The sequence below is a fragment of the Eptesicus fuscus genome, chromosome 1 (assembly GCF_027574615.1).
Source record: "Eptesicus fuscus isolate TK198812 chromosome 1, DD_ASM_mEF_20220401, whole genome shotgun sequence".
Lineage (NCBI taxonomy): Eukaryota > Metazoa > Chordata > Mammalia > Chiroptera > Vespertilionidae > Eptesicus > Eptesicus fuscus.
The window spans coordinates 92,779,321-92,791,596 of record NC_072473.1 but is presented as its reverse complement, the minus strand read 5'-3'; the positions used below and the strand labels follow the sequence as shown (position 1 = coordinate 92,791,596).

Genomic DNA, 12,276 nt, shown 5'->3' with positions numbered 1-12,276 from the left:
ATGAGTGTCGTCTTAACTCACTAAGTTTGGGATCATTTGTTATGCAGCAATAGAAAACTAATACTAGGAAACAGAGTAATTAATTTTATTGTAGCTCAACCACTAAGTACATATTGTTTTAATATTCTATGTAATGAAGTGAAAGTATGCTTAAAGCAGTTCTGTTGCACTCCAAAACATTATAGTTGATTCATAAAAGCACCTGCGTGATTGGTTCAGTCATGAGTTGTTTTAGCTGCTTTGTGTCATGGAAGACAACTTTCACAGGAAAGAAGATTGAATTATGGGCAAACTATGATTGTGGCAGCTTAAATATTTGGCTGATGATTTCTTAAAAATGAATAAAATAGGCTGTCACTTAAAACCCCTGGAGGTATTTGTTGTCAATGATAAGATTTCAAATAAGAATTAAAATTTCAAATATCTTTATCTACCACTGTGAACATAATAGCTTCCCCCTACATAAAGATTTTTTCTGCCTTAGCTGGTTTGGCTTAGTAGATAGAGCATCAGCCTGTGGACTGAAGGGTCCCAGGTTCGATTCTTTTTTTTTTTTTTTAATCTTATTAAAATTTTATTTTATTTTTTTTCCTGTTATGAGCTCTCAAGCCAGACAATATATCTGACCTTCATCTTTTTTTTTAAATTTCTTTATTGATTAAGGTGTCACATATTTGTCCTCATCCCCCCATTCCCATCCCACCCCCCTCCCCACGCATGCCCCAACCCCCTGTTGAACTTAACCGTTGGATAGGCTCATATGCATGCACACAAGTCCTTTGGTTGAACTCTCCCCCTCCCCCCACCCTTCCCTATCCTCCCTCTGAGGCCCGACAGTCCGATCGATGCCTCCTTGCTTCTGGTTCTGTTCTTGTTCCTCAGTCTATGTTGTTCATCATTTCCCCTAGATGAGCGAGATCATATGTCACTAGATATATACTTATGAGAACTGAATGTGAGACGAGCAATAATAGTTATGCTGACAGGCAAATGAATCAGTCTGTAGTGAGTTTCTTTCTGGACCAACAGTTCTTTTGAGACCTAATTTCAATGTCCACCAGTTCCTTATGTGTACATGTCAGCACTGACCCCTCAGCTCTGGATGGTGGACAAATGGTGGTAACAGAGGTCTGACTCCCTCTGGTTTGGTCTCGGCCGGATCCAGGGGCACAGCTTCACCCGGACTAAGGGGCACGTGGCCTCACCCATACCCAAGGGGCGCGTGGCCTCACCCGGGCCCGGGACCCAGCCTCACCCAGATGGATCCAGGGGCACACGGCCTCACCCGGACACAGGATCCGGCTTCACCCGTACCCAGGGGCGCAAGGCCTCACCCGGACCCAGGGGCACATGGCCTCACCCGGACCCGGGGGCGCGTGACCTCTCCCAGACCCAGGGGCACGTGGCCTCACCCGAGCCAGGCGCGCGAGGCCTCACCCGGATCCAGGGACACATGGCCTCACCCGGACCCAGGGGCGCATGGCTTCTCCCAGACCCAGGGGCACGTGGCCTCACCCGGACCTAGGTGCACAAGGCCTCACCCAGATCCAGGGACACGTGGCCTCACCTGGACCTGGGGGCGCTTGGCCTCTCCCAGACCCAGGGGATCTTGGCCTCACCCAGGCCTAGGCGCGCTAGGCCTCACCCGGATCCAGGGACACATGGCCTCACCCGGACCCAGGGGTGCGTGGCCTCTCCCAGACCCAGGGGCACGTGGCCTCACCCAGGCCTAGGTGCGCAAGGCCTCACCCGGATCCAGGGACACATGGTCTCACCCGGACCCAGGGGCGTGTGGCCTCTCCCAGACCCAGGGGCGTGTGGCCTCACCCGGACCTAGGTGCACAAGGCCTCACCCGGATCCAGGGACACATGGTCTCACCCGGATCCAGGGACACATGGTCTCACCCGGACCCAGGGACGCTTGGCCTCTCCCAGACCCAGGGGCACTTGGCCTCACCCGGGCCTAGGTGCATGAGGCCTCACCTGGATCCAGGGACACATGGTCTCACCCGGACCCAGGGACGCTTGGCCTCTCCCAGACCCAGGGGCACGTGGCCTCACCCGGGCCTAGGTGCACGAGGCCTCACCCGGATCCAGGGACATATGGTCTCACCCGGACCCAGGGATGCTTGGCCTCTGCCAGACCCAGGGGCACGTGGCCTCACCCGGGCCTAGGTGCACGAGGCCTCACCCGGATCCAGGGACACATGGTCTCACCCGGACCCAGGGATGCTTGGCCTCTCCCAGACCCAGGGGCACGTGGCCTCACCCGGGCCTAGGTGCACGAGGCCTCACCCGGATCCAGGGACGCTTGGCCTCTCCCGGACCCAGGGACGCTTGGCCTCTCCCAGACCCAGGGGCACGTGGCCTCACCCGGGCCTAGGTGCACGACGCCTCACCCGGATCCAGGGACACATGGTCTCACCCGGACCCAGGGACGCTTGGCCTCTCCAAGACCCAGGGGCACGTGGCCTCACCCGGGCCTAGGTGCACTAGGCCTCACCCGGATCCAGGGACACATGGTCTCACCCGGACCCAGGGACGCTTGGCCTCTCCCAGACCCAGGGGCACGTGGCCTCACCCAGGCCTAGGTGCACAAGGCCTCACCCGGATCCAGGGACACATGGTCTCACCCCGATCCAGGGACGCTTGGCCTCTCCCAGACCCAGGGGCACGTGGCCTCACCCGGGCCTAGGTGCACGAGGCCTCACCCGGATCCAGGGACACATGGTCTCGCCCGGACCCAGGGGTGCGTGGCCTCACCCGGATCCAGGGACACATGGTCTCACCCGGACCCAGGGGCGCTTGGCCTCTCCCAGACCCAGGGGCGCTTGGCCTCACCCGGGCACGGGACCCAGCGTCATCCGGGTCCAGGGGCACATGGCCTCACCCGGACCCGGAATTCAGCCTCACCTGGACCCAGGGGCACGTGGCCTCACCCAGACCCAGGGACGTGAGGCCTCACCTATACCCAGAGGCGTGTGACCACACCCGAGCCCAGAGGCGCGCAACCCCGCCCGCACCTGGGTCCCAGCGGGGCCCCGTCCTCCCAATCCCAATTCCTGCCGGTCAACCCCCCCTCAGCAATTCTCCTGGCCATCCTGCCAGAGCTCCAGGACGGCTGCTGCAGAACTCGTCGGGCGGCTGCTCGGCGAAGCTCCGGTGCGCCCGGTGCATGGCGGCGGGCCGGTCCGGCGTCGCTGCGTCGGCCCTTGGGTCCGCAGCAGTGGCCGGTCGCCGAGCATGCGCACCTGGCCGCTTCCGGGGCATTGAGATTCTTGAAGGACTCGGAGGTCAGCAAGCGCGGAGTCTCCCACCCCATGTCTCATAGGGGCTCGTCTGTCCGTGCTCGGCAGCCAGTGGAGCCGTCCCCTCAGCCGGAGACCGCCGGGGGAACTGCGCCGAGCACGTTCCAGGCCGCCATTGTGTCGCCTGAGCCGTAGTTCTTAAAGTGTGGTCTTTGGGTCACCTGCATCAGCATCATCCCGCATACCCCTCTTTTATTCTAGTTGTAGAGCATCCACTCAGCCAGCCCTATGGTGGTCTTGGATGGTGTCTGCTCCGCTCTCCTGTCGTAGTCTCAAAGTTGTTGTGGTAGGCAACAATCAGGCTTCCGCCCTATGCCTCCATCTTGGTCCTCCTTTGTATAGTTAAGTCTTGATTGTTGTTGGTGTCACTGGGAGGGCTCTCTTTGTCTATAAAGGAAGAGTTGCTGTGCAGGAGACACGTTTATGGGCCGGGTCTTGGTGCAGCAAGGCATTGGCGCTCACTGAATGTGTCCCTTATGCGCGTGGTTGAAATCTGGTGTCATCTCCCACAGACCACTAGATGCCCTCGTTTCTGGGTCTCCAATGGGGTGTAGATCAGCTACTGCCTTAGGCACTCAGCAGGGATTACAGCAAAAACTGTAGTTTCCTCCTCCTGTCTGAGTGGCCCTGGAGCAGTCCGACTAGAACAGCAGTTCATCTGGTCCGCTGCCAGAGGGCAGGCCACCCACATGCATAAGCCGTTGCTTGGAGCGCAGGTGCGCCTGCAAGACTTGCGGGGCGGGTCTTCAAACCGTGCAGGGCAGGTCACAGGGCGGGGCGGGTCCCAGGGCGGGGCGGGGTCTCAGGGCGCCAACAGGCCATGGTGCGGCGAGCCACAATGGCTGCGAGTCTGCTCCTTCTGCCTTCCACGTTTCTAAGTCCCCTCGTTCCTCACTCCAGCACAGCAAACACTGATTGCTGGGCACACCTCCGCAAGAGTCCCGCCTCTCCCCGCAGGCATCTGGGTCTCCCGTGGGTCCCCAGAAGCTGGATTGCAGGGTGATGGAGAGCTAATCTCTCCTAGGTTTGGAACAAAAGCCCCTTTCCCCTGCCACCAGCCCAACCCACGCGCCTCTGCACCTCGTCCCCTCCGATTTCGCTGGATTCCTCTTCCCTCTTAGCTGTAAATCTACCATTCAGCCATCTCTCCTGTAGTTCTGGGCTGCAGACGCTCTGTCCTCCAGTCGTGCCCCTGAAATTGCTGTGCGCAGCGCAGTTCGCAGTTCCTTTGTTTAACTTAGCCGCCTTCTTGATTCTCCTCTGTCAAAATGGCTAGAGGACTTGAATGTAAGATGAGAACTCCTAAGAATCCTCCAAATCGGTGTTGGCGGCCTCCGGGGCCCCGAGGATCTCACTGCGCAGCTCGGCCAGGTCGGTGGCGTGGATGAGCCCCTCCTGCAGAAAGATGGTCTCTTCCTTCACTGAGAGCCGCTGCGCCGAGTCCGCGGCCGCCGCCACAGCCCATGGCCCTGGCTGCGGTGCTGACTGAGAGGAGCAGCCGCCTGGTCTGGGGAGACGCGAGCAGCAGTCGCCACCCTCACCAGTCCATGTTTCAGTTGTATTTCCGAAACTGCCATGCGAGGCAACAGATCAGCCTTTCACCTCTGCCGCCATCTTTCTAGCTCTCTCTCCCAGGTTCGATTCTAATCAAGGGCACATGCCTGGGTTATGGGCTCGATCCCCAGTAGGGGACATGTAGGAGGCAGCCAATCAATGATCCTCTCTCATCTTTGATATTTCTATCTCTTTCTCCCCTCTCCCTTCATCTCTGAAATCAGTAAAAATATTTTTTTAAAAAAGACTTTTTCTGATGAGATGGGTGGTAATATCAACAAAAGTGAATTTAGCCCTAACCAGTTTGGCTCAGTGGATAGAGCATCGACCTGCGGACTGAAGGGTCCCAGGTTCAATTCTGATCAAGGGCATGTACCTTGGTTGTGGGCACATCTCCAGTAGGGGATGTGCAGGAGGCAGCTGATCGATGCTTCTCTCTCAGTGATGTTTCTAAGTCTCTATCCCTCTCCCTTCCTCTCTGTAAAAAATCAATAAAATATATATTTTTTAAGTGAATTTAGGGAATTGCATAATGAAACTTGGCATTATTTGGAAGATCAAAGGACCTCGGGGCAACAATATTTTCCAAATGACCAAATCACAATGTACATAATCAAGAATGGTGTTTAACTCAACTATAGGAAATTCATTGATACAATTTTATATTTCACACTAGATGCCCGATGCATGAAATTCGTGCATGGGTAGGGTCCCTAGGCCTGCCCAGTGATCAGGGCCAACCAGAGCCTTCCTTCATTCCACGCTGCCCCCTGGTGGTCAGCACACATCATGGTGAGCAATCAAACACCCAGTCTCCCAGTTGAACTCCTGAGGGGACACTTTGCATATTAGCCTTTTATATGTAGAGATTGCACTTAGCCTGAAAGAAGTAACTACTGGTTGAGTTTTAAGTTTTTATTATTTTTTTAAATATATTTTATTGATTTTTTACAGAGAGGAAGGGAGAGAGATAGAGAGTTAGAAACATCGATGCGAGAAAAACATCGATCAGCTGCCTCCTGCACACCCCCCACCGGGGATGTGCCCACAACCAAGGTACGTGCCTTTGACCAGAATCGAACCTGGGACCTTTCAGTTCGCAGGCCGACGCTCTATCCACTCAGCCAAACCAGTTTCGGTGAGTTTAAGTTTTTAGTGTCTTATCCAAGAATGTCCACAGTGATCTGAAAAGTCTATTAAAATATTCCTCCCTTTCCCAGCTGCATATCTATATGAGGCCAGATTCCCTCCATATACTTCAACCATTATAACATGTTACAACTGAATCCGGAACCAGCAGTGAGACCCCAGCAGTGAGACTCTAGCACTTCCACTAAGATAGCCATTATATCAATTTGCAAAAATTCTTCTCATTAAAGTCCTCTTTTGTCTTGTCAAGCATTGTTATTTCACATGATACTATGCTATTTATGTTATTATGCATGAGTTTATTGGTGCTTATTTTTCATTAATAAATACTTATTTTTTCAGTTTTAAGTTAGAAGATGATATTGACAGATGTGACCCACATAACCATAAATCCTTGAGATCCTCAATAATTTGGGGGGTCCAAAAAGTTTGAGAACACTGTTTTAGGGTTCTCCTGTGCCTGGAAATGCCCCCAGCTCTGCCAGGCCAGGAGTGGCTCTGTGGGCTGTAGTAGTGAATGAACTACAACTCGACCAGTGAGCTACAGTGCTGGCCAGTGCTTTCAACCAGCTACAACTTACCTCCTCCTCCCGCACTCGGCTTCCTACGGCCATCATCTCGATCATTTCGATCATCCAAGGCATCAGCCAAGTCAAAATCATCAACTTTATAAAAGAGAAAATCAGTTGGTTAAATGACAGCTCACTTGGACACTACTCCAGAGAGAGCTCCATGGGGTCTTTCCTCATTGCCCTCATTAGAGTAGCATGTTACCTGCAGGCTTTGCCGGAGCTCTGGTCGTTCCAGGCCTCTTGGTTGTGGTAGTGACATGGTCCCATCTCTCTAAAAGAGGGAGGGGGACAGCAAGAGAAGCACATTTAGTAACAAAACATAGCAGCCACTTCATGGCTCAGGGAAGTCACATCATGAGTAGCGTACCCTGGTCTTGGTCCTTGAGGCTCCTCGTAGGCCTCTGAGAATCACTTAGAGAAGGATGACAAGGAGATGTAGGAAGTTTAAATGAGAAGTTCTGCTCACATTTCTTCAGAGGATAGGTGGTGAAGTGGATATTGTCCCACATGTGACCTACAGACCTTCAATAGTTTTCACATTTTTTTGCAAAGATATTAAAAACCACCCTAAAATTCATATGGAATCTAAAAAGACCCCAAATAGCCAAAACAAACTTGAAAAACAACAGAAGTTGAAGGATTCACACTTTCTTAATTTCAAAACTTACTATAAATCTATAATAATCAAAACAGTGTGGTACTGGCATAAGAACAGACATATAGACCAATGGAATAGAATAGAGTACCCAGAAATAAACTCTCACATATATGGTCAATAGATTCTTGACAAAGGTTCCAAGAAACTGAATATGCAAAAATGAAGTTGGAACCTTACCTTATACCATATATAAAAATTAATTTGAAATTGATCAAAGACCTAAACACAAGAGCTAAAAGTATATAACTCTTAGAAAAAATATAGGGGAAAACTATGATATTGGATTTGGTGATAATTTCTTGGATATGACATCAAAAGCACAGGTAAACTGATAGATAAATTTGCCTGGATGAACATTTGAAAACTTTTGTACAAAAGACACTATCAAGAGAGTGAAAAGACAATCCATAGAATAAGAGAATATATTTGTAAATCACATATCCAGTAAGACATTAAAATCCAGACTATATAAAAGAATCCTACAACTCAACATTAAAAAACCAGTGATATTTTAAAATGGGCAAAGGGCTTGAATAGACATGTCTTCAAAGAAGATACACAAATGACCAATAAACACATGTAAACATGTTCAGCATTGCTAGAAACTAGGAAAATGCAAATTAAATCCATAATGAGATACGACTTTACACTCATTAGGATAACAATTATCAAAAGAAAAAAACAGCAAGTTTTAGAGAGGATGTGAATAAATTGAAACCCTGGTACATTGCTGGTGGGAATGTAAAATGGTGCTGCTGTTGTGGAAAAGAGTTTGGTGGTTCCTCAAAAGGTTAAACATTGGTGATGTTTAAAAAATACTGGGAATGTAGTTAATGCCAATGAATCATACACAAATGGTTAAAATGGTAAATTTTGTTAAGTATGTTTACTACAATAAAAACACAATTCAATGCCCTAGTTGGTTTGGCTCAATGGATAGAGCATCAGCCTGCAGACTGAAGAGTCCTGGGTTCAATTCTGGTCAAGGGCACAAGCCTGGGTTGCGGGCTTGATCCCCAGTGGAGGGCGTGCAGGAGGCGGACAATCAATGATTCTCTCTCATCACTGATGTTTCTATCTCCCTCTCCCTACCTCTCTGAAATCAATAAAAATACATTAAAAAATACACACAAAAACACCACAATTCAACCTAGGTGAAACACATAATCTGAATATTCCTATAACCATTAATGAAACTGAATTTTTAAATGTAAAACTTCCCAAACTTAATTTCCAGGTTTTTATGATTTCACTGCTGAATTCTACCAAATATTTAAAGAGGAATTAACACCAATTTCACACAATCTCTTCCAGAAAACAGAGGAAGACTAATTCCCAACTCATTTTATGAACCTGATAACAAACAGAAAAAGAGCATGCTGAAAATAATATGCTAATCTGAGAAATCAGAGACTACCTTAATAAGCAAAGAGGCATACTGTGTTCATAGATTTGAAGACTCAGTTAGATGTCAACTCTCCTCCAATTGACCTTATTATGTCTTTAACATAAGCCCTATCAAAATCTTCAAGTTTAAGATCTGGGTGAAGAGTTCATAGGCCTGAAAGCAAAACCATGATCCATAAAAGAAAAAAAAAAAGTTAAATCAGACCTCACCAAATTTAAAACATTTCCTTTTGCAAAAGACCGTGTTAAAAAGATGAAATGACAAGCTACAGAGTAGAAGAAAATATTTCAAAACATATCTGACTAAGGACTAGTGTCTAGAATATATGAGGAACTCTCAAAATTCAACAGTAAAAAAAAATCTGACTAGAAAATGGGCAAAGCCATGAAGAGAAATTTCACTGAAGAGTTTATACAAATGGCCAGAAAGCATGTGGAATTAGGGAAATGCAAATTAAAACACAACGATTTACCATTACACACCTATCAGAATGACTATAATAAAAAAACCCAGTAATAACACTAAGTGCTGACAATGCAGAGAAACTGGATCACATATATTGCCAGTGGGAATATAAAATGGTAAAACAACTCTAGGAAACAGTTTTGAAATATTATTTAAAAAATCTAAATCTACAACTATCATATGACTCAGCAATTATACTCCTGGGCATTTTCCCCAAAGAAATGAAAACTCATGTTCATACAAAAACCTGTATATAAGTACTTATTGCCAAATATTAGAAACAACCCAGATGACCTTCATAAACTGATAAATCATGGAATATTATTCAGCAAGAAAAAACAAACTATTGATACATGCAATAACTTGGATGGATCTCAAGGCAATTATGCTTAGTAAAAAATCCCCACACATTACATACTAGATGATTCCATTTACATAACTTGTTCTAAATTGCCAAGTTCTATGGGTAGATAACAAATTAGTGGTAAGGTGAGGGAAAAGGTGGGAGGGCAGCAGGAGGGAGGGGTTCTGTTTATAAAAAGGACAGCAAGGGAGTTCTTTGTAATCAGGGAACTGTTCTTTGTTTGGACTATCAAGGTGGATACATGAACCTACACAGGTAATAAAATTGTATAAGAGGACCCAGCCGGCATGGCTCAGTGGTTTAGCGTCAATCTATGAACCAGGAGATCACAGTTCGATTCCTGGTCAGGGCACATGCCTGGGTGGCAGGCTCAATCCCTAGTGGGGGTTGTGCAGGAGGCAACCAATCAATGATTTGCTCTCATCATTGATGTTTCTATCTCTCTCTCCCTTACCCTTCCTCTCTAAAATCAATAAAAAATATTTTTTTAAAAAAATTGCATAAGAGGGAAAACATCCACACATCCAGATGAATACAAGTAAAATTGGAAAAACCTGAATAAGATCACTAGACTATATCAATGTCCATCTCCTGGCTGTGACATTATAATTTTACAGGATATTACCATTGGGAAACTGAGTATAGGATGTACAGGATCTCTCTGTAGTATTTCTTACACTTCCATGTGAATTTACAATTACCTCAAAAGAAAAAGTCAATTTAAAACTAAAGATTTATCCCAGTTGACATGGCTCAGTGGTTGAGTATCAACCTATGAACCAGGAGGTCACAGTTCTATTCCCAGTTTGAGCATGCAACCCAGGCATGTGCCCTATCCCCAGTAGGGGGTGTGCAGGAGGTAGCCAATCAGTGATTCTCTCATTACTGACGTTTCTATCTCTCTCTCCCTTCCTTTCTGAAATCAATAAAAACATATAAAAAATAGATTGATTTGAGCATCAAGGTCATTTTTATACCCCCAATAAAAATTCTGATGCATAAATGACTGGTCTTCAGGGGCCCAGGAATGTCTATTATCAATCTGAAAAACTAAGGAGCAAATCATGTAGTCCTGACTTAGGGGACCATAGCAGTAAGAACATCTAGAAATGAGGTGGTATACACAAGGAAAGTTTTCAGACAACTGAAGCTTCTTCCTTCCTGATCCCAATGGTTTGTACAATACTGAAACTCTTCTAGAGAGGGTATCTTTCTAGAGCAAGTAACACAATTCTCTATTTGAAATGAGTATATAAAACACAACCTTTCTAGAGAGCCTGGGGTCACTTTTTTCTGTAATCACACTGTGCTTACTTCATAAAGACTAGTCCCTTTTTCAGCTTCCTAGATTGTTGGATCTAACCTTCCAGGGCTAGGAACACTGCAAAGCAGACCAGTAACATACTACAAGTCAAAGCTGATATTTTTGGCTTTGAGGTGCTGCAACAACTTTCTGGGGGCAGGCTGACCTGTGGCTGAGTAGAGGCCTTTGCCAGGGCTTCTTCAGCCAGGGTGCATCAAGTGACCTTAAACTCACCTTTGGGGTCATCATTACCCTGCCTGTGCAAGCACTTCCAATGGCAGCATGCAGCAGAGGAAAAAGTCCTCAAGGTAAAGCCAGAATCTCTGGGCTCCAGTCCAGCTGCATTGTTAGCTTGCAGCAGGATGTTGGACAAGTTCCTCTCATCTGAACAATGACGGGAGGACATATTCATTAAGGTGTTCCGGGGTTATGTCATCTAGAGTTCTTCCTCATTAATAAAGATGGCTTTAAGTTTTTTTAAAGTTGAAATTTATTAAAAAGGGAATATATGCTCAATATAAAAAAAATAATCCAATGGTATAGAATGGCAAGAGAGAAAATATAATGGTCAGTCACAAATCTCTCTCCAGAAGTGGTTACCATGAATCTTTTCAGACCTGCATGCATGCCCGTGTGCATGTCTGCATGTTCACATACACTTATATTTGATAAGAACTTGAGTCATACTACATATATCCTGTTCTGTGACTTGCTTTTTTCATGTCAGTTCTAGAGATCTACCATATTTTTTGTAATGGCTGCAGAGTATGAATGGTTTAGAATTTATGAATTTAACCCTGAGATTTGAGAGTATTTAATTTTTTAAATATTTGAATTGATTTGTAGAGAGAGAGGAAGGGAGAGGGATAGAGAGATAGAAACATCGATGAGATCAGTTGCCTCCTGCAGGCGCCCTACTGGAGATTGAGCCAGCAACCCGGGCATGGTGACCTCTTGGTTCCTGGGTTGATGCTCAACCACTGAGTAACACCGGCCTGGTGAGAGTAATTTTAGATGGATACAAAACACAAGAAAGCTGCAAAAGCTATTCCAACTGTATCTCTGCACACATACTTAAGTGCACCTAGAGGGAAAATGCTTTGAAGTAGAACTGCTCATTCAAAGACTTTGTCAAATTGCTCTCCTAAAAGGTTTAACTAATTTATATGATTATCACAAAAGTGAAATTATAAAAGTGTAACTTAATACACAGAAGACATATAAAAATGACCTTCCTGCCCCAACTCCACAAATATATGCGCATTGCACATTAATATTGAAGAGCTCAGTGATTTGAAGGAAAACATACGAATGCTACATAAATATGTAGTCATCTTCTCAGAAAGTTCTTAAAGTTTGTTCCATGGACCTCTGGGGTCCATGAGGTCATAACTATTTTCATAACCAGCCTCAGATATTCTTTGCCCTTTTAACAGGGTTGATATTTGCACTATGATGTAAAAGCAAGGGCGAGTAAACCTGGCCCTAGAATGAA

The 12,276-nt window shown here is 46.7% G+C and overlaps 1 protein-coding gene across 2 annotated transcripts in view; it reads right to left on the bottom strand.

Annotated features, from left to right (window-relative positions):
- CD99L2 (CD99 molecule like 2) overlaps window positions 1-12,276 on the bottom strand; it is a 102,156-nt gene that overhangs the window by 16,002 nt on the left and 73,878 nt on the right. For both annotated transcript variants that reach the window (XM_008158703.3, XM_054717318.1), the window contains 2 exons: window positions 6,786-6,854; window positions 6,593-6,676 (listed from right to left, as the gene is read on the bottom strand). In XM_008158703.3, coding sequence (XP_008156925.1) covers window positions 6,593-6,676; window positions 6,786-6,854 — 153 coding nt within the window. The remainder of the gene's footprint in view (window positions 1-6,592; window positions 6,677-6,785; window positions 6,855-12,276) is intronic.